This window comes from Carex rostrata, chromosome 1, assembly GCF_964058835.1.
Source record: "Carex rostrata chromosome 1, lpCarRost1.2, whole genome shotgun sequence".
Taxonomy (NCBI): Eukaryota; Viridiplantae; Streptophyta; class Magnoliopsida; order Poales; family Cyperaceae; genus Carex; species Carex rostrata.
Window position 1 is genome coordinate 16,784,033 of NC_135918.1, and position 18,958 is coordinate 16,802,990.

At 36.4% G+C, this 18,958-nt stretch overlaps 3 protein-coding genes across 4 annotated transcripts; 2 read left to right on the forward strand and 1 right to left on the reverse strand.

Moving 5' to 3' along the window:
* Window positions 1-3,485: 3,485 nt before the first annotated feature.
* On the reverse strand, window positions 3,486-4,985 carry LOC144561359 (transcription termination factor MTERF8, chloroplastic-like). Its single transcript, XM_078310335.1, has one exon. The coding sequence runs from the start codon at window positions 4,856-4,858 to the stop codon at window positions 3,662-3,664; it is 1,197 nt and encodes a 398-aa protein (XP_078166461.1). The 5' UTR covers window positions 4,859-4,985; the 3' UTR covers window positions 3,486-3,661.
* A 3,854-nt stretch (window positions 4,986-8,839) lies between these two features.
* Window positions 8,840-13,877, forward strand: LOC144561407 (transcription termination factor MTERF15, mitochondrial-like). 2 transcript variants are annotated; one of them, XM_078310373.1, is made up of 2 exons: window positions 8,840-9,158; window positions 12,687-13,877. In XM_078310373.1, the coding sequence occupies exons 1-2, from the start codon at window positions 8,979-8,981 to the stop codon at window positions 13,647-13,649; spliced, it is 1,143 nt and encodes a 380-aa protein (XP_078166499.1). In that variant the 5' UTR covers window positions 8,840-8,978; the 3' UTR covers window positions 13,650-13,877. The 2 variants fall into 2 exon arrangements, with proteins under 2 accessions (XP_078166499.1, XP_078166496.1); XM_078310370.1 differs by lacking the exon at window positions 8,840-9,158 and having other exon boundaries at window positions 12,415-13,877.
* Window positions 13,878-17,133: 3,256 nt separating this feature from the next.
* On the forward strand, window positions 17,134-18,282 carry LOC144567332 (transcription termination factor MTERF8, chloroplastic-like). The gene has a single exon (XM_078317476.1). It carries the CDS (start codon window positions 17,134-17,136, stop codon window positions 18,280-18,282), a length of 1,149 nt encoding a protein of 382 aa, XP_078173602.1.
* Window positions 18,283-18,958: the final 676 nt, after the last annotated feature.

Genomic DNA, 18,958 nt, shown 5'->3' on the forward strand with positions numbered 1-18,958 from the left:
TTATTAACCGCACCTCAGGTACCGCGGGGACACGGACTCGAGATATTTCGGGAGCCTTGATTAAATCTAGACCGAAGTCCGAAGATGAAATTAAGCGGTGGGATTTTTTAACTCAAAAGATTGCGTTAATGCAGAGGATATGGATTCGTTGTTTGATTTTGAGGGTTTTGACATTTTTGACTAAATAAATTTATTTAAAGTCTTTGAGGGTTGTGACCGTTTTTTCAAGACTTGACTCGTCAAGATAATCGAATACCACACCAGCTGATCAGCACTTTGTAATTTTTTTAAAATGGTGAACCAGCACAAGCAGTGCTATTTTAAGAATAAAGTTACAGATTTGTTTAATTTTTTTATAAATCAAGTATTTTCTTTACTAATATTAAAAGTTACAGATTTTGCTATTTTAAAAATAAGTTTATTTAGTCCAAAATGTCGAAACTAGGGGTGCACAAAAATATGGGGATGTATTTGCATATTTCCCTTTCTCTTGTATCTGACAATCTTCTTTTTGCTTCCGCTTACCAGTAAATGGATGTCGTCCCTTATCAGTCCGGCTCTAGGTGAAAGAACTGACTGCTTATTCTCCCGTCGACCTTTGGCCTGCCATCATGGTGTTCCAGTGAGTAGGTGTGTCTGTCCGGTGAGTTCTCCCTCTTCTTTAATTGGTGATTACTACCTCAATTTCGAACTAATTTCGAATCAAATCGAACTAGTTCGAATTATACCGAACCAAATTCAAACTGGCTTTTTAGGTTTGAAATCTATTTCAATTTCGAATTAGATTTGGTTCGAAATTATTTCGAATTCGAATTCGAACTAGAGCATGTTCGATTTGGTTCGGTTCGTTTGCAGCCCTAGTCGAAACCCTCAAAATCAAACGACGCTCCTCTCTAGCGTTAAAACCATCGTTAAAACCTGCGCCGCCACCATTACCATTACCACCATCTTTGTGTTCCCATCTTTGTTCCCAATACCATTACCACCATCTCCTCTTTCTACCCAAACCCAACCCAAGGAGTTGCCTTTTATTGCCGACTATCTCATCTCCTCCTTCGGCTTCTCTCTCGATCAAGCGCTCAAGGCCTCCGCAGACAGTCATCTTACGGCAATCAAGTCCCCAGCACGGCCTGATGCAGTGGTAAAGTTCCTAACTGACACTGGCTTATCCTTAGTCCTCTCAGATCAAATCTGTTGTTTTACTCCGACCATCTCTTCTGGGTTACAATGTGGATAAGACCCTGAGACCAAATGTTGAGATTTCACGCACCTTTGGTCTCAGGGTCTTATCCAAATCGTATCTCAGAACTGCCGTAACTTGCGGGAGTTGCTCTTCTTGACACCTGGCGCCCTCGAGTGCATAACTGGTGTCATCCTATATGAGGAGAACCTTATCAGAAGACAATGGATTAGAAACTTTTCGGTTATGTGCTCAATAAGAACAGCATTTTGCCGGGAATTAAGGTTGACATGGGCACTGACAGCAAAACCACCACTGAGGTATTTAAATTATATCTTCTCTTTATTGTTAATGGTTTGTTGTAGGCTGTACAAAGCCAATTCTAAATAAAATTTACACTAAAGTTACAATCTTTCTTTTGTTTAAGGCCAAGTGGTGTATCAGAATATCAATTTCATATTTTCATTAGAGTGAGGCTATGGTATTATCTATAGTGCATATCAGTCCGTACTATGATTTTATATATTCATTTTTAAAGTCTAGACAATTGATATGAACCGTTCAACATGATCTCCATATGAAAATGTACTTGTAGATCAAATTTTACATTTTTAAGAATTTTTTCACTTTTTTTAGACAAGTAGAAAATCAATTGATCTAAAAATTCTAGACCTTTCAAAAGTACTGATTTTCTACTCATCTAAAAAACAGTAAAAAAAGTTCCAAAAAATGAAAAATTTAGTCTGCAAGTACATTTTTTATATAGAAATCACATTGAACTGCTTGAATCGACTATTTAGACTTTGAAAATTAAAATATTGATCTGTAGTACAGACCAATCTGTGCTATGCATAGTATAGTAGCCTCACTCTTTTCAATACCTTTTTTGCACAAGTGAACCAAAGAAAGGCCATCTATAATTCCTAAGCTGCTTACTACTTGCAGGGGCATGATGATCTGGCCAAGCGCTGTGCGAAGTACTACGCAGCCGGTGCCCGTTTCGCCAAGTGGCGTGCTGTCCTCAAGATTGGCCAGAATGAGACATCTCAGCAAATTGGTGGAGATCTACAACAATATATATAGGTGATCTACACTGGAATTTACTGCTATTCAAAGTAGGGTACCAGCAAACATATTTTATGCAACAAAATCAGAACAGCTGATTAGAAAAATGGAAACAAGTTTGACAACTGCTAAAATGCTGATATTTCTATTTGCATTTTGAAAACGTTGCTGTAGTTTACTTCTGTTAGTAATAAAATGGACTGTTATAGTCTTTGAATAAAAAAAACTTTATTATGTTGAGTAACTGGTATATCCTAAAAATTAAGCTCTTTCCATTTATTATTTGTTGACACAGATTCTGTATATGTTATCTTATTTTGGTTTTAATTTGGATATTTGTTATTGTGCGGATGCAATATATTAATTTGTACAAATTAAGTAAATTGACTGGTTGTATTATAAGTTTGTGTGGATGCAATATACAAAGGGCAGTTTAATCTTTAACATATCATCTCATACCACAATATATATTTGATTGTATGTTTAAATTTTATAAACACAGAATCTGACTTTTTCCTTTTTCTTTTATATATTTTTACTTTGAAGTTTGACAATAATGACAGGTTTTATTTCAGATATTAGTCTTAGGCCCTGATTTTTTTTTTTTTTTTATGATGCTTAGAGTTGTGTTGTTTAGACATCCAAATTTTGACCTAAATAAATTTGTTTTTCGTATATTCTCATGGCAACTTTCTTTTCGAACTCACAATTTTTACAATTTTTCACAAGAACAATTCTCTTTGACATCCACTTTCCGAATTTTGTCCATTGGAAGCACAGTTCCTGACGCGCACTATTTTATTTATATGGGAAGTACAATTTCTGCTTCATGACCTTAGATGCATTGGTTAAACAAACCAAACAAGTATTACCGTACCAGTTTCAACTTAATTTTGGTCCAATGGTATTCTGCTATTTCTTTTGTACTAGTAATTAATATGAAATGCTCAAGCAACAATTCTTCAATCCAAAATCAATCAGCAATTTTGAAATGACCAACAACAATAGATTCTCAAATATCAGAATTTGACAAAAGGCACAAACCCAATTGTTTTCTGAAAAAAAATAAAAAAAAAATAAAAAGCACGAACCCAGTGGGGAATAACCAATTAACTTTGCAGTTCATGTTAAATTCGTACCAGTACGTACCAGTGTCAAAACAGACCCAAATAGGATTAAGTATATATTTCAAAGTTAAAATCAAGCAAGGGAATATGCAAAGGTACTTGAACATTTTGGATCACAGCAAATAAGCCACTCCTTGGGAAATTATAGGGAGTAATATATGGCCTGGTACATAATGGAAAAAATAACTTGGAGAAAGAGCATCATATAATTAAGTTCCCATTTCAAAAGAATAACTTGGAAATAGAGAATAAAAAAAAGTTAATGCTTTTGCTCAAATGCTCAAAGACTCTAAGGTCTGTTTCTAGACACTGGCACTTTTCCACCAAAAGCAGCGACATCAGCTTCATAAGCTTCACTGAGCCCTGGCACTTGCTTCTCAAATGGCATGACATACTTCTCGCGGAAGCGCTTTTCAGAAGCCAGACAAGCAAGTTGTAATCTGCAACGTTTCTTAAGTCCCTTGCTTTTCAGTGTATTCAGTACATTATACCTCGGGATCAACTTTTCTATGCTACACCCGAGTAACAACGGTCGCAAAGCTATGTTCCTTGCCTCAATCCCAACTTTACTCATAAGAAAGTTCATAGTCGACCTCACATGCTCCTCTGATAATCTGAGTACCAAAGGGTACTTCCGGAAGGCAGCACAAACCTCTTCCTGTGACCAGCCATATGTATTCTTGAAGAACTCTACATTGCTTTTAATCTTACATATGCTCAAATTAGCAATTGCTATTAAACCACTTAGAAACTTCTTGGATCCCCTCCGAATCCCCAGCTCCTCAACTAGATCAAGTATCTGCCTTAAATGATCAAGGTTACAGTGCCCTATCACCCAAACCATATGTTTATTCGTCAATCCATAGTTTGTCACTAAACATGCAACCATATGTCTATTATTAGACAATCCATATTCTTTGAGTAAATTTAATCTGGGAAGAATATGATTCTCAATGTGCAATGAGATTAGGAAAGGATTCCTTGAAATAACCTTCAACAAAACCTTGTCTTTGTTTTCGACAAAATCTCTCCAAAACAGTAGGCGAGCAAGAGTGTCTTGCAATTGAAGTACAACCGGGTTGTATCGGAACAATTGAACCAGTACTTCTCCAGGTATCCCCTTCTCCATCATTTCACGCACCTTTGATCTCAGGATCTCATCCGCATTGTATCCCAGAAGAGCTGGCTGGAGTGAAACAACAGATTTGATCTGAGAATGGGATAAGCCAGTGTCAGTTAGAAACTTTACCATTGCTTCAGGCTGTGCCGGGGACTTGATTGTCGTAAGATGACTGTCCGCGGAGGCCTTGAGCGCGCGATTGAGAGAGAAGCCAAAGGAGGAGATGAGATAGTCGGCAATAAAGGGCAACTCCTTGGGCTGGGTTTTGGTTGAAAGAGGAAAGCGGAGGAGATACTGACAATGGCATTGGGGAGGAGAGAAGAAGCTGTAGTAGATTGCTCTCTTAAAAACAAGATGGGAACACATGGTTGTTGAGTCTGATTGATTGTTTCTCTTTTTCTCTGTGGAGTAAAGCGGCGAAGGGTTTAGGACAAGGTGGCGTCGCTAGCGGAGCTAAGTTTGATTTTGAGGGTTTTGACATTTTGACTGGATAAACTTATTTAAATAACTTAAACAACCTTGGACTCTGAAAAAAAGGATTTTCAGATAGGAGGGCAGGATTCTATTATTTCAAATTTGACCTTCATTTGTGTTAAGATTCATGTAAAACAAAAAAAAAAATCAAAGGTTGGATTTGGAATAACAGGATACTACTTTTCTATTTAAAGAGCAGCATAGTGACATCCTCAAAAGAAACTAATACCACGCCAACCCTGGTATCTTTTTTTTTAATATATATATTTTTATTTTGGTGAACCAGCACAACTAGGTAGGGATCTAAATATGTGTTGTGCTTGATTAGTCATAGATTGGAAAAACGTGCTCTGTCGTAGTGTGTTGTGACTAATTTGTTATGATTTTGGTCTTGTGTCGTGCCGTGATGAAGTTAATTTTTCACATGTCGTGCCGTATCGTGACTAAAATATCAAGAGGTGGTCACGGTAGGCGAATGGTCACGCTATGTCTAAACGTGTTATGACCAAACATGCCTTGCGTGACCATTTAATCGTAATTTAAGTTAGTTTATTCAAGATTTACCATTTAATCAACATCTAATGGTCCTAATTACATGTAATTTGCGTGACTACGTGCCATGACTAGATCTTTCACGCGACGTGTCATGCTGTGCCAAGGTTTTGAAAGATAATCACAGCACGCGAATGGTCACGGCACAGGACATGTAAGTCACGTCACGGCACAACTACGTGTCGTACCGCTCTGTGACAGAGCCGGCTCTGCCGTGCCATTTTTCCTACTCTAATTAGTCATATGGTTACTTAGATCATGTGTTGTGTTGTGTCGAAGTTAGTTCAAATTTATATTTATTGTGTTTAGACTAAATTTGAAAAGATAGTCACATCATGTTAGTTATATATATTGTGGTCACATGTAATGTGTTCAAACATAACTTGTCACGTTTAACTATTTTTTATATTTAATTTATATTAATTTATTTAAGATTCATTATTCGATCATAATCTGTATTGGATTCTTTTGAAGAGTCAAGTAAAGTTGTTTCACAAAAATTTTAAATAACTTTATCTTAGTATTGTTAAAATCGGACCGGAGCGGATGACAATCGGATTTAGATTATTTTGCGGTTTGATTTATTTAGTAGACTGTCTTTGTTATTGAACCAATAAAAACCATATTAATTAGCCTTTTGTGAAGAAAAAACAAAACAATAACTCGTTATAAAGAAAAGCCGTTTTTAGACATGTTCACTTTTTGTAATACTTTTGATGCATTAAATGAGAGAGAAAATAAAGAAGATAGATATATAGACTCTAGTTCTTGATTCTTAGGTGAGAGCACGTGTGAGGAACTTGCTCTTTTTTTTTTCTCAGTCCGACGGACACACGCAGGACATTCTTACTTAGTGAGACGAGCGTCATTCATCGGATCTACATACGGGTCCATGCAATTGGAGTCAACAACTTTGCCACATTTATAACAAAAGAACATATCCACCATATCTCCCTTTACATCACATAAGAAGCACTGTCCCCATTTAGGGGGAGGGACCCTATCTACCCAGCCTTCCATCAACATTTTTCTAATTGATGGATCAAGAGTGCTTAGAAATTCTTCATTATTTTTGGGTGAAAACATTTTTTTCCAAATTCCTCATCGCGTAGACTTCAGCTGTCCAAAAATTATTAATAAGTGTTCTTTTTTCTCGCAAAAAAAATATAAGTGTTCTTTTTAAAAAATATAAGTGTTCTTTTAAACAAAATATATATTGATATACATACAATTTACCGAAATTTTTAAATATAACATCATCTCAAAAAAGATAAACCCAAACACCCCGGTTTTGAAAATTTTCGAATTTTGACATGACTGCATCGCCTAGATGCGGCCCGAAATAAGGTGGCCGCTCCCTCGGGATGTGGCCGTGTCAAAATTCGAAATTTTTCAAAAAAAGGGAGTTTGGATTTATCTTTTTTTGAACCATGGTATATTTAAAAATTTCGGTACAATTTATTTGCAAAAAAAAATATATTGATGCATACAATTTACTTGCAAAAAAAAAAATTATGCAATTTTTAAACAAATATTGATATACTTCAAAATAATTTGTATTGATATACAGATGTCATTCGGGTGGGTTTTAATAGGTACCAAACCGCCTTGGGGGGGGGGGGGGGGGGGTTTCCTCTCTAGCAGACCGCCCGTGGGCCTGACGATTAGGTTATTTTTGAAAAAAAAAAAAAAAAAAACCCGATGGTTATTTTTTAAATTAAATTTTATTTTTTGAGTATTAATAAAAATGGCCGTAGATATATAGACTCTAGTCCTTGATTCTTAGAATTTGTTTTTTCTTACCAAATTTGTACATGCCCTCAATTATTCTAGATATTATAAAATAATCAGTTATATATATTATAAAAACTTCAACTATTTGTATATATTTATTTTTTCCCCTAAATAATAGTTATTATTCATTTTAATTCAAGTAAATTCTTTTTAAGGCTTCTATGTTTACTAGGGATTTTATTTATTGTTATTACAAAATAATAAAAAAATCAAAATATTAATTTGTTATATTCTTTTCTCTTAAAGAAAAATTATTAACATAAATAAATTTTTATTTGGATGTTAAATTTTAAATATATGTGTAAATTCGATCATATATGATATTGGTGGACATGTATGTAAGAATGTTCCCTTTTACGGGAAAATTTCTAATGTACTCATGAAAACTTTTAAAATAGCCAATTTATTCATAAAAAACATCTTAATATTTAATATCTTCAGAAAATTTAACATTATTTCTTTTATCTCATCTATTTATTAAATTTGATTTTTAGATAAATATACCCCTTTCTTTAAATGAAGATCTCTATTTAAATTAGTAATATTATTGAATTTAAGTCTACAACAAGTTTCCAAGAAAATTCAGAAAAAATTACTAAATTAATTCGAATGTTTAAAATTTTCATATGTAGACGCATCACTCGTAAGGTAGGCGGGTTCCAACAGTTCAGATTCATCATTTAAAACCAATTTGATGGGTTTTAGAGTTAAGCTCATCAAAGTACACTTTGGTGAGCTTAAGAACACCCTAGTTCTACTCCAAAGGGTGAAAGATAAAAACTGAGGAGATAGACAAATTTAATTTTAAATTTTAATATCCGTTAACAATTGCATCTGTATTCATATCTGCTCTGCGTACTGAGAGGGAAGCGTATCCTCTGCAGAGTTTTTCCGTGCAGAGTTTTTAATCTGGTCCGTTCGTTTCAGATTGGACGGATCAGATTAAAAGTTTCACAAATTTTGAGAATTTTTTTTTTAAAATTCGGGTAAGATTTGATCTGATCCGTCTAATCTGAAATGAACGGATCAGATTAAAAGCTCCGCACGAAAAAACTCCGCAAAGGATACGCTTCCTACTAAGAGACGGATACAAACTAGTTGATCAGAGTTAGAGGTGCAAACGGATTGGATATTATCCAACCGTATCCGACTTCGTATCCAAAAATTTAATACGGATATCCGAATATCCGTGCGAATACGGATACGGATATGGTTTTGAATTTTAACTATCTGTATCTGAATAGTAGATATATATTATGAAAAAAAATATGTTATTCACTATTATAAAAAACGGATATCCGTATCCAATTCATATCCATATCCGTATCCGTTCCGTGTCTGTATTCAGAAAATAAAAACGGATACGGATATGGTTATATCCGATCCGTATCTGATCCGTTTGCACCCCTAATCAAAACCCGAAATTTTACCCAACCGGTCCGATTCCGATAACATCAGTTTACCCAGTCCAAAATGTCAAAACCCTCAAAATCAAACTACGCTCTTCTCTAGCAACTGTGGCTCTCGGAAAAACCTGCGCCACCCGTTGTACCCATTACCAAAAAAGAAATAAAAAGAGAAACGATCAATCGTCGCGGCGTCGCCTTTGCCTCTGACAATCGGACTCTTATCACCTCCTCTTCTTTGACTCCACAACTCTACAACCATGTCTTCCCATCTTCTTTTAAAGAGAGCAATCTATTCCTCTTTCTTCTCTCCTCCCCAATGCCATTACCACCGTCTCCTCAGCTCTCCTCTTTCAACCCAAACCCAGCCCAAGGAGTTGCCTTTTATTGCCGACTATCTCATCTCCTCCTTCAGCTTCTCTCTCCATCGAGCGCTCAAGGTCTCGGCAGATGGTCATCTTAGGGCGATCAAGTCCCCGGCACGGCCAGAAGCAGTGGTAAAGTTCCTATCTGACACTGGCTTATCCCATTCTCAGATCAAATCTGTTGTTTCATACCGGCCAACTCTTCTAGGATCCAATGTGGATAAGATCCTGAAACCAAAGGTGCGTGAAATGATGGAACAGGGGATCCCTGGAGAAGTACTGGTTCAATTGATCCGATACAACCCGGCTGCACTTCAATTGAAAGATACTCTTCCGCGCCTACTGTTTTGGAGAGATTTTGTCAAGAACAACGACAAGGCTTTGTTGAAGATTATTTCGAGGAATTCTTTCCTATTCTCATTGCACATTGACAAGCATATTCTTGCGAGAATAAATTTACTGAAAGAATATGGATTGTCGAATGGAGATATTGTTTCATTGTTTGGTAGAAGAAGCTGTTGTTGCTGTAACCTGGTTTCTTTAAAGCAAATACTCGATCTAATTGAGGAGCTGGGGATTCAGAGGGGATCCGGGATGTTTCTATGGGGGTTAGATGCTATTGCTACTTTGAGCGTAGGTAAAATTAAAAGCAATGCAGAGTTCTTCAAGAACACATATGGCTGGTCACAGGAAGAGGTTTGTGCTGCCTTCCGGAAATACCCTGTGGTACTTCAATTATCAGAGGAGAATGTGAGGTCAACGATGAACTTTCTTATGAGTAAAGCTGGGTTTGAGGCAAGGAGCATAGTTTCAAAACCGCGGTTACTAGGGTGTAGCTTAGAAAAGGTATTGATCCCAAGGTATACTGTACTGAGTACACTGCAAAACAAGGGACTGATGAAAAATTGCAGTTTTTTCGGTGCTTGTTTGGCTTCTGAAAGGCGCTTCCGCGAGATCTATGTCATGCCGTATGAGAAGGATGTGCTTGGGCTCGGTGAAGCTTATGCTGCTGCTTATGGTGGGAAAGTGCCGGTCTGACTATTTTTCTTCTGGGAAAGAAATTTTGTGTATCAGTTTCCAGTTGTAAATTTGGTAACAGCTGATACTCACTACCCAGGGTTCTATTATTTTGTAATTTTAGTTTTTGTTGAATTATTTTTCTAGTCATTAGAAGCTTGTACCTTTTAATTTTTGGAAGTGAATGCCCTTAGGCGCTGGGATTAAATTTAAAATGCCATGTTACTATTAAAGATAAAGTAAAAACTAAAATAAAAACGCACCAGCGGTTGCTGGTAAAAAGCTACTCCTGATAGCTGCTGCGTACAGAACTCAAAACCGGTATCTAACTACCCAGTTCCTAACATCTGTTTAATACAATTTATTAAACAAAGCTATCCGGTGTCCAAACTACCTGGTGCCTAACATCCATTAATTGAAATAAACTGTGAATTGAGTCTGTTGAAGGGTGAAACGTAAGGTGGTTGCTTCCCCAATTTCTCCTGTAAAACATCTTCCTATTCTTCCGGCCCAGTTTGCCAGTTGGTGTGCATCATGTACCGCCTCTCTTGCTGCCTTCCATGCCGTTGTGTACCTGTCACATAATTTTAGCAAATTTGCACATTCTGCCACTGGGTGTGCTACTCTCCATACCGGCATTTTGTCAATTCGATTCTTGTTAACTACAGATACCAACACTTGGTAATCGGACAAAATTGCAAATCTAACCCCTCGCTGTGCCTCGTACCGGTCTGGAAAGGAAAGGGCATGCATCAGGTACTCGCTTTCTAAACTGCGATTGGGGCACTTTGGGTTTATTGATGCAATTCTGGTATGTAATTTCTCCATGGTAGGTAGCCTCGGAGAGCTTAAGAACACCCTAGTTCTACTCTGGTTTATAAATTTTTTTCCAAACCACTGAATTTAAGGGTGTAAAAGGATGCGAAGGATTTTGAATTCAAAAAGGAAATAAGAAAATTATATAATCTGTGTATTTAAGGGTGTGCACAAATTGCTTAAAAGAAATCAAATTCCCAAGTTCTCTCTTCAAATTGGATTAGCTAGAATCAAGAGAGACACCTGATCTGTGGAGATTGAGCTTGATCCAGCAGTATGTTCTGCAAGGGAACTAAACCCAGGTGGAGATAAAGCTAACTGCTTGGTGAGAAGGGTCTACTTCTGTTATGGTATTTACTGCTGCTCAAAGCAGGGTACCAGCAAACATATTTTATGCAACAAAACAGAACAGCTGATTAGAAAAATGAAACAATTGGAAAGTTACAAGTTTGACAACTGCTGAAATGCTGATATTTTGAAGTGTTTGGTAAATATTATTTTTGCATTTTGAAAATGTTTATGTAGTTTACTTCTGTTAGCAATAAAATGTGCTGACAGTCTTTCAATATATATTTTTTATTATGTTGTGTAACTGGAATATCTTAAAAATTAAGCCTTCCAATTTATTATTTGTTGACACAGAATGCATATTTTATCTTATTTTGGTTTTAGTATTTCTATTTATTATTGTGCGGATGCAATATATTAATTTGTATAAATTAAGCTGAGTGATTGTAATTTAAGTTTGTGTAGATGCAATATATCAAGCAAGTATGATTAAGCCCTCGGTACTATAGATTTTTAACCATGTTGATACTATTGCTGATATTGATTGTTAAAGCGATGCAGAGAGAGCGACTCCTATTTGGGCCTCTGACCGGCCCACCAATGGGTACAGTCGAGCCCATTAAGCAACAAAATGAAAAAGAGAAAGATACGGCACAAATAAATTAGAAGAATGGAATTGAGAAAACACAATTTTCAGTTTACTGAATTGATACTGGAACCAAAGAGGGGTACCAGTTAAGCACAAGACCTGAAAGTGCAACCTCCAGGTGCACGTTTTCAGTCTGCTCACCAATCTAATTTGATATGCCGACTGAGTCTGCATGGATTATATGAATTGAGATATGATTATTAAGGTGATAATCAATTAATTTTGATTTTTTTAGAATGCTAACTAAAAATGTTTCGGCTAATAAGCACACTGTCGCTTTCTCCTCTCTATTATCGTCAACTTCTATACTTTTTTTCAATATTATCTAGTAAATATCCCAACTTTAAAGGAATCCTAAGAATGGCATTCATTGTAAATAGAATCAAGTTTATGACTATTTTTTTTTTTTTTTCAATTGAATTCTTTCTCACCTCAATTTTTATTCGGATCATTAGAATTCAATTAAAATAAATATTCTATTGAACTCTATTCTACTCCACTGAAATTCTATTGAATTCTTGTCAAGTATGAATTTTATCCAGTCCAAAATGTCAAAACCCTCAAAATCAAACTTCGCTCCTCTGTAGACTCCCACCTGTCGGAAAAACCAACGCCGCCTGTTGTCGCCTTCAATTCGCAACTAAACCATGGGTTCCCATCTTCTTCTAAAGAGAGCAATCTACTCCTCTTTCTTCTTCTCTCCTCCCCAATACCATTTCCATCATCTCCTCCGCTCTCCCCTTTCAACCCAAAGTAGCAAGCTCCGGGAGTTGCCTTTTATTGCCGACTATCTCATCTCCTCCTTCGGCTTCTCTGTTGATCGAGCGCTCAAGGCCTCCGCGAACAGGAATCTTACGGCGATCAAGTCCTTGGCACGGCCTGAAGCAGTGGTAAAGTTCCTAACTGACACTGGTTTATCCCATGCTCAGATCAAATCTGTTGTTTCACTCAAACCAGATCTTCTGGGATACGATGCGGATAAGACCCTGAGACCAAAGGCGCGTGAAATTATGGAAAAGGGGATACCTGGAGAAGTACTGGTTCAAATGATCCGATACAACCCAGCTGTACTTCAATTGAAAGACACTCTTTCCCGCCTACTGTTTTGGAGAGATTTTGTCGGGAACAACGACAAGGCTTTATTGAAGATTATTTCAAGGAATAATTTCCTATTCAATTTGCGCATTGACAAACACATTCTTTACAGGTTAAATTTACTGAAAGAATATGGATTGTCAAAGGGAGATGTGGTTTCATTGTTAGAGCGAAGAAGCTGCTGGGGCCGTAACCTGGTTTCTTTAAGGCAGATACTCGATCTAATTGAGGAGCTGGGGATTCCGAGGGGATCCAGGATGTTTCTATGGAGTTTAAAAGCAATCGGAAATTACAGCAAAAGTAAAATTAAAAGCAATGAAGAGTTCTTCAAGAACACATATGGCTGGTCGCAGGAAGAATTTTGTGCTGCCTTCCGGAAATACCCTGTGGTACTTCAATTATCAGAGGAGAATGTGAGGTCGACTATGAATTTTCTTATGAGTAAAGCTGGGTTTGAGGCAAGGAGCATAGCTTTGCTACCGCGGATACTTGGGTGTAGCTTAGAAAAGGTATTGATCCCGAGGTATACTGTACTGAGTGCACTGGAAAGCAAGGGACTCAAGAAAAAGTGCAGTTTTTTCAGTGCTTGTTTGGCTTCTGAAAGGCGATTCCGCGAGATCTACGTTGTGCCGTATGAGAAGGATGTGCCTGGGCTTGGTGAAGCTTATGCTGCTGCTTATGGTGGAAAAGTGCCGGTCTGATTATTGTTCTTTTGGGGAAGAAATTATGTGTATCAGTTTGCAGCTGTAAATTTGGTGACAGCTGATACTAACTAGCTAGGGTTCTATTATTTTGTAATTTTTTTTTGTTCAATTATTTTTTCTAGTCATTAGAAGCTTGTAGTTCTTAACTGGTACCTCTTTGTTCCACTGTCAATTCAGTTGGATATTGGGAATTCTCAATTCCATTCTTCTAATTTATTTGCTGTATCTTTCTCTTTTTCATTTTATTTGCAAATGTTTTTAATAAAGGGACATTTGTTGTTTTATAATCTCTTTTTGTTTTTTGACAACTTGGGCTCCAGATCTGATATGGGTAATATTTTATTTGGCAGCTGTGCATATATTAGCAGAGAATAATAATCATTATTGAAATAAAATGTAATTGATATTGCCTATGGCTATGGGTCCTACACTTGTAAAATATAGTGTACCTTGAAGGAGGCTATGGTAATATGCATAGTGCAGATTGGAGAAGTGCTGAGCAACCATGCAACATACATCAGCACACATGGGAAGGGAATCTTAGTGGCCAATGAATCAACTGGCACGATCGGCAAGTGCCTAGCTAGCATCATTGTGGAGAACATTTAAGAGAACTGGCACAACCTACGTGAGCTTCTCTTCTTGACACCTGATGATCTTGAGTGCATCAGTGGTGTCATCCTCTATCAGGAGAACAGCGTTTTGCCGGGAATTAAAGTTGACATGGGCACGTTTGCTATCGCCGGCACCGATGGTGAGACCACCACTATGGTATTTAAATTATATATTTTTTTATTGTTTACTGTTCGTTGTGAATTTGGATTAAAAAAATGCTTGAATTGGTTTGTTGTAAGCTACAAAGCCAATTCTAAACAAATTTACACTGAAATTTCAAGATTTCTTTTTATCATGATTTAAGGCTATCAGAATATTAATTTCATATTTTCATTAGAGTTAGACTATGGTATTATGTATAGCGCATATTGGTCCGTACTATCGATTGATATCTCTATTTTCAAAGTTCAAATAAATATATGAACTGTACAGCATGATCTCCATATGAAATGTACTTGTAGATTAAATTGTTTATTTATAGGTATTTTTTTACTATTTTTTAGATAGATTGGAAATCAATTGATGTAGAAATTCTAGAACATTCAAGTAATGATTTTCTACCTATTTAAAATAATAGTAAAAGAATTAAAAAAATATATTATTTAATAAATGAGATTTTATGTGCACGTTTCCAGTCTGCTCACCAATTTAATTTGGTGTGCCGACTGGGTCTACATGGGTAATATGAATTGAGATATGATTATTAAGATAGTAATTAATTAATTTTGATTTTTTATATACTAACTAAAAATGTTTCGGCTAATAAGCACACCAGTGTTATCAGAACCGGACCGAACCGGTGGTTTAACCGGAAAAAACCGGACCCGGTCATTAGTCCAGTTCGGTTCTTCAATTGAATCGCTTAAGGTAATGAACCGTTCATGACCGATTAAACCGAGGGGTTTTTATTAAATGTCGCTGATTTAAACCGACAGAAAACCGCGGTTCAAAACAGATTCATCTAACTCTCATTCTCCTACTGATCTCCGATATCGTATATTTCTTTTCTCCTTTCTCAAATCATTCTCAAATTTTTATGTGATTTCTTGTCTTTCTTTCGGTGGTGAAGATGGGAAGCTGCTTTTCTAAAATCTCCTTCAAATATCCTTCAAATCTCCTTCTACTTCGACCTCCTCTCTGCTGTCAATTTGATTGTTGCTCAATCTCATTTTACTGACTTCGTTTGAATCCGAATCACGAAAGAAACTCCTAAGATCAAGAACTGTATGTAAATTTATGAAAATTTTGAGTTAATTTTATTGAATAGATCCATGCATATAAGCTGTTTGATGAAATGCTCAAACCAAAAACCAAAGACATTTTGACATGGGATTTCCACATAGACCGTACTGGATAATTTTCTTTTCTTGGTTGTACTGTCATATATCTGGGAGCATAGCACTAACTAATAGGATATAGTTGTAAATTTTATGTTTTGCTTGTGTATATGTGTGGGGTTTAAAACTTTAAATTGATTAACTATGCACCTTTGTTATTTACCAGTATCGGTCATGGTTCTACTTGTATTTCTGGTACTTGTGGAATGTGATCTAAAATCTGAATTAATAAGGCAAAATTAGTATTTTAACAAGTTTTGGTGTTTCCATGTTTAATATTACAGTTTTATAATTTAATAGAGAGAAGCAATATTAATTGATTAATGTAAGCATGGATGAAATATCCCAATTTTAGTTATGTTTGAAACATTTACTTAGATATTGCAATAATGCGTTGATTAATGATGATTAATGTTAGAGTTAAGTTATATAGATACACTTCCTTAAGGCAAATGATTTATAAAGTTCGAGTTGATTTTGATGATCTTTAACAAATTTTTGTAAGAAAATGTGTTTGGTGGAGAACAGGCAGTGCTCAGAAGAAGAAGAAACTGACAATGAAAACTTGGTGTTGATGGCTACATATCTCTTACCACACCCAATGCTCAACTATCTATTAAGAGTTATTAAGAGTGTTTTACAAACAAAAGAAGAAAAAAGGGAAGGTTGATTTAGCATGTCTAAGTGGATGATTAATGATGGGGCGTCTTTTCTTAAGAATCGTCACTTTTAGTCTTTCAATTTTGTCACTGGTTTATCTTCTTAGTCATTTGAAATGTTAAACTTTTATATTTGATGTATGAGGCTTGAGGTGTGTGAGACTATTTGTAACAATTGACTTGCTTTTATTTGAAATGGTATTTCAGTATTGTTAATTGTCTCTTATGTTATTGACGTGTTCTGGTACATCTTATTGTGGTTTAGGGACCTTTGTGCAAATTTCTCAACTAAGAATGTTTATTATGTAAAATGTGGCATTTATTCGTGTAAGAACTTAGACGAAAAATTAAATAACTGGTTAGTATTTGAGGTTATTAGTTGTAACTGTATTATAAAAATCAGCAGTTGAACCGGTTGACCCACTGGTTCGACTAGTGAACCAATGACCCGGAGTTCTATCGGGTCGATGTCCGGTCTGGTTCTGATAGCATTGAAGCACACTGTCGCTTTCTCCTCTCAATTGTCATCAACTTCTATACTCTTTTTCAATATTATCTAGTAAATATCCCAACTTGAAAGGAATCCTAAGAATGACATTCATTATAAATAGAATCAAGTTTATGACTATTTATTTATTTTTTCAATTGAATTCTTTCTCATCTCAATTTTTATTCGGATCATCAGTTCAATTAAAATAAATATTCTATTGAACTCTACTCTACTGAAATTCAATTGAATTCTTGTCAAGTATGAATTTTATCCAGTCCAAAATGTCAAAACCCTCAAAATCAAACTTCGCTCCTCTGTAGACTCCCACCTGTCGGAAAAACCAACGCCGCCTGTTGTCGCCTTCAATTCGCAACTAAACCATGGGTTCCCATCTTCTTCTAAAGAGAGCAATCTACTCCTCTTTCTTCTTCTCTCCTCCCCAATACCATTTCCACCATCTCCTCCGCTCTCCCCTTTCAACCCAAAGTAGCAAGCTCCAGGAGTTGCCTTTTATTGCCGACTATCTCATCTCCTCCTTCGGCTTCTCTCTCGATCGAGCGCTCAAGGTCTCCGCGAACAGTAACCTTACGGCGATCAAGTCCTCGGCACGGCCTGAAGCAGTGGTAAAGTTCCTAACTGACACTGGCTTATCCCATTCTCAGATCAAATATGTTGTTTCATTCCGGCCAACTCTTCTGGGATCCAATGTGGATAAGACCCTGAAACCAAAGGTGCGTGAAATGATGGAAGTGGGGATCCCTGGAGAAGTACTGGTTCAATTGATCCTATACAACCCGTCTGCACTTCAATTGAAAGACGTTCCTGCGCGCCTCCTGTTTTGGAGAGATTTTGTTGGGAACAACGACAAGGCTTTGTTGAAGATTATTTCGGTGAATACTTTCCTATTCAATTTGCCCATTGACAAGCATATTCTTCCCAGATTAAATTTACTGAAAGAATATGGATTGTCGAATGAAGATATGGTTTCATTTTTAGGGGCAAGAAGCTGCTTTTGCTGTCACCTCGATTCTATAAGGCAGATACTCGATCTAATTGAGGAGTTGGGGATTCCAAGGGGATCCAGGATGTTTCTACGTGGTTTAAAAGCAATCGGTATTTCCAGCAAAAGTAAAATTAAAAGCAATGAAGAGTTCTTCAAGAACACATATGGCTGGTCACAGGAAGAGGTGTGTATTGCCTTCCAGAAGAGCCCTGTGGTACTCATATTATCAGAGGAGAATGTAAGGTCGACTATGAATTTTCTTATGAGTAAAGTTGGGTTTGAGGCAAGGAGCATAGCTTTGCGATCACGGATACTCGGGTGTAGCTTAGAAAAGGTATTGATCCCGAGGTATACTGTACTGAGTGCACTGGAAAGCAAGGGACTGAAGAAAAAGTGCAGTTTTTTCAGTGCTTGTTTGGCTTCTGAAAGGCGCTTCCGCGAGATCTATGTCGTGCCGTATGAGAAGGATGTGCCTGGGCTTGGTGAAGCTTATGCTGCTGCTTATGGTGGAAAAGTGCCGGTCTGACTATTGTTCTTCTGGGGAACAAATTATGTGTATCAGTTTGCAGCTGTAAATTTGGTAACAGCTGATACTAACTAGCTAGGGTTCTATTATTTTGTAATTTTTTTTTGTTCAATTATTTTTTCTAGTGATTTAAAGCTTGTAGTTCTTAACTGGTACCTCTTTGTTCCACTATCAATTCAGTTGGATATTGGGGATTCTCAATTGCATTCTTCTAATTTATTTGCTGTATCTTTCTCTTTTTCATTTTATTTGCAAATGTTACTTTTTCATTTTATTGAGTATTGTACGTAATTATGGCATCTATAAGTGGTGTTAATAAGACACAAAAAAAACACTGAAGTATAATTGAGTAATGTACGAATTACTTGTGCATAGTTTTGTCAGAAAAAAAAAATGAACACAGAAGTATAATTATCATTTGTGCAGCTTAGTCTTATACAGAGAATACAAGTTCATTTAGCAGCCTTAACTAGGCGAGTAAAACATAATGACACGATAGAGTATGAAGCTGGTTGACAACATTTATTACTTCATCTTTGCTCCAAGTTGTACACACAGCAATCACATAAATTAATTTACAAAATTTTGTCCAGAGTCATTTACAAAATGTCTTAATAAGCTTTGCTTCATCTAGTCAGTCTTGGTAAAGCAAATCCAAGTTATCAGGACTTTGTCA

What these genes read in the sequence shown, in the direction of transcription:
- LOC144561359 (XM_078310335.1), bottom strand. Translation starts at nt 4,858, where the DNA reads ATGTGTTCCCATCTTGTTTTTAAGAGAGCAATCTACTACAGCTTCTTC.
- LOC144561407 (XM_078310370.1), top strand. Translation starts at nt 12,501, where the DNA reads ATGGGTTCCCATCTTCTTCTAAAGAGAGCAATCTACTCCTCTTTCTTC.
- LOC144567332 (XM_078317476.1), top strand. Translation starts at nt 17,134, where the DNA reads ATGGGTTCCCATCTTCTTCTAAAGAGAGCAATCTACTCCTCTTTCTTC.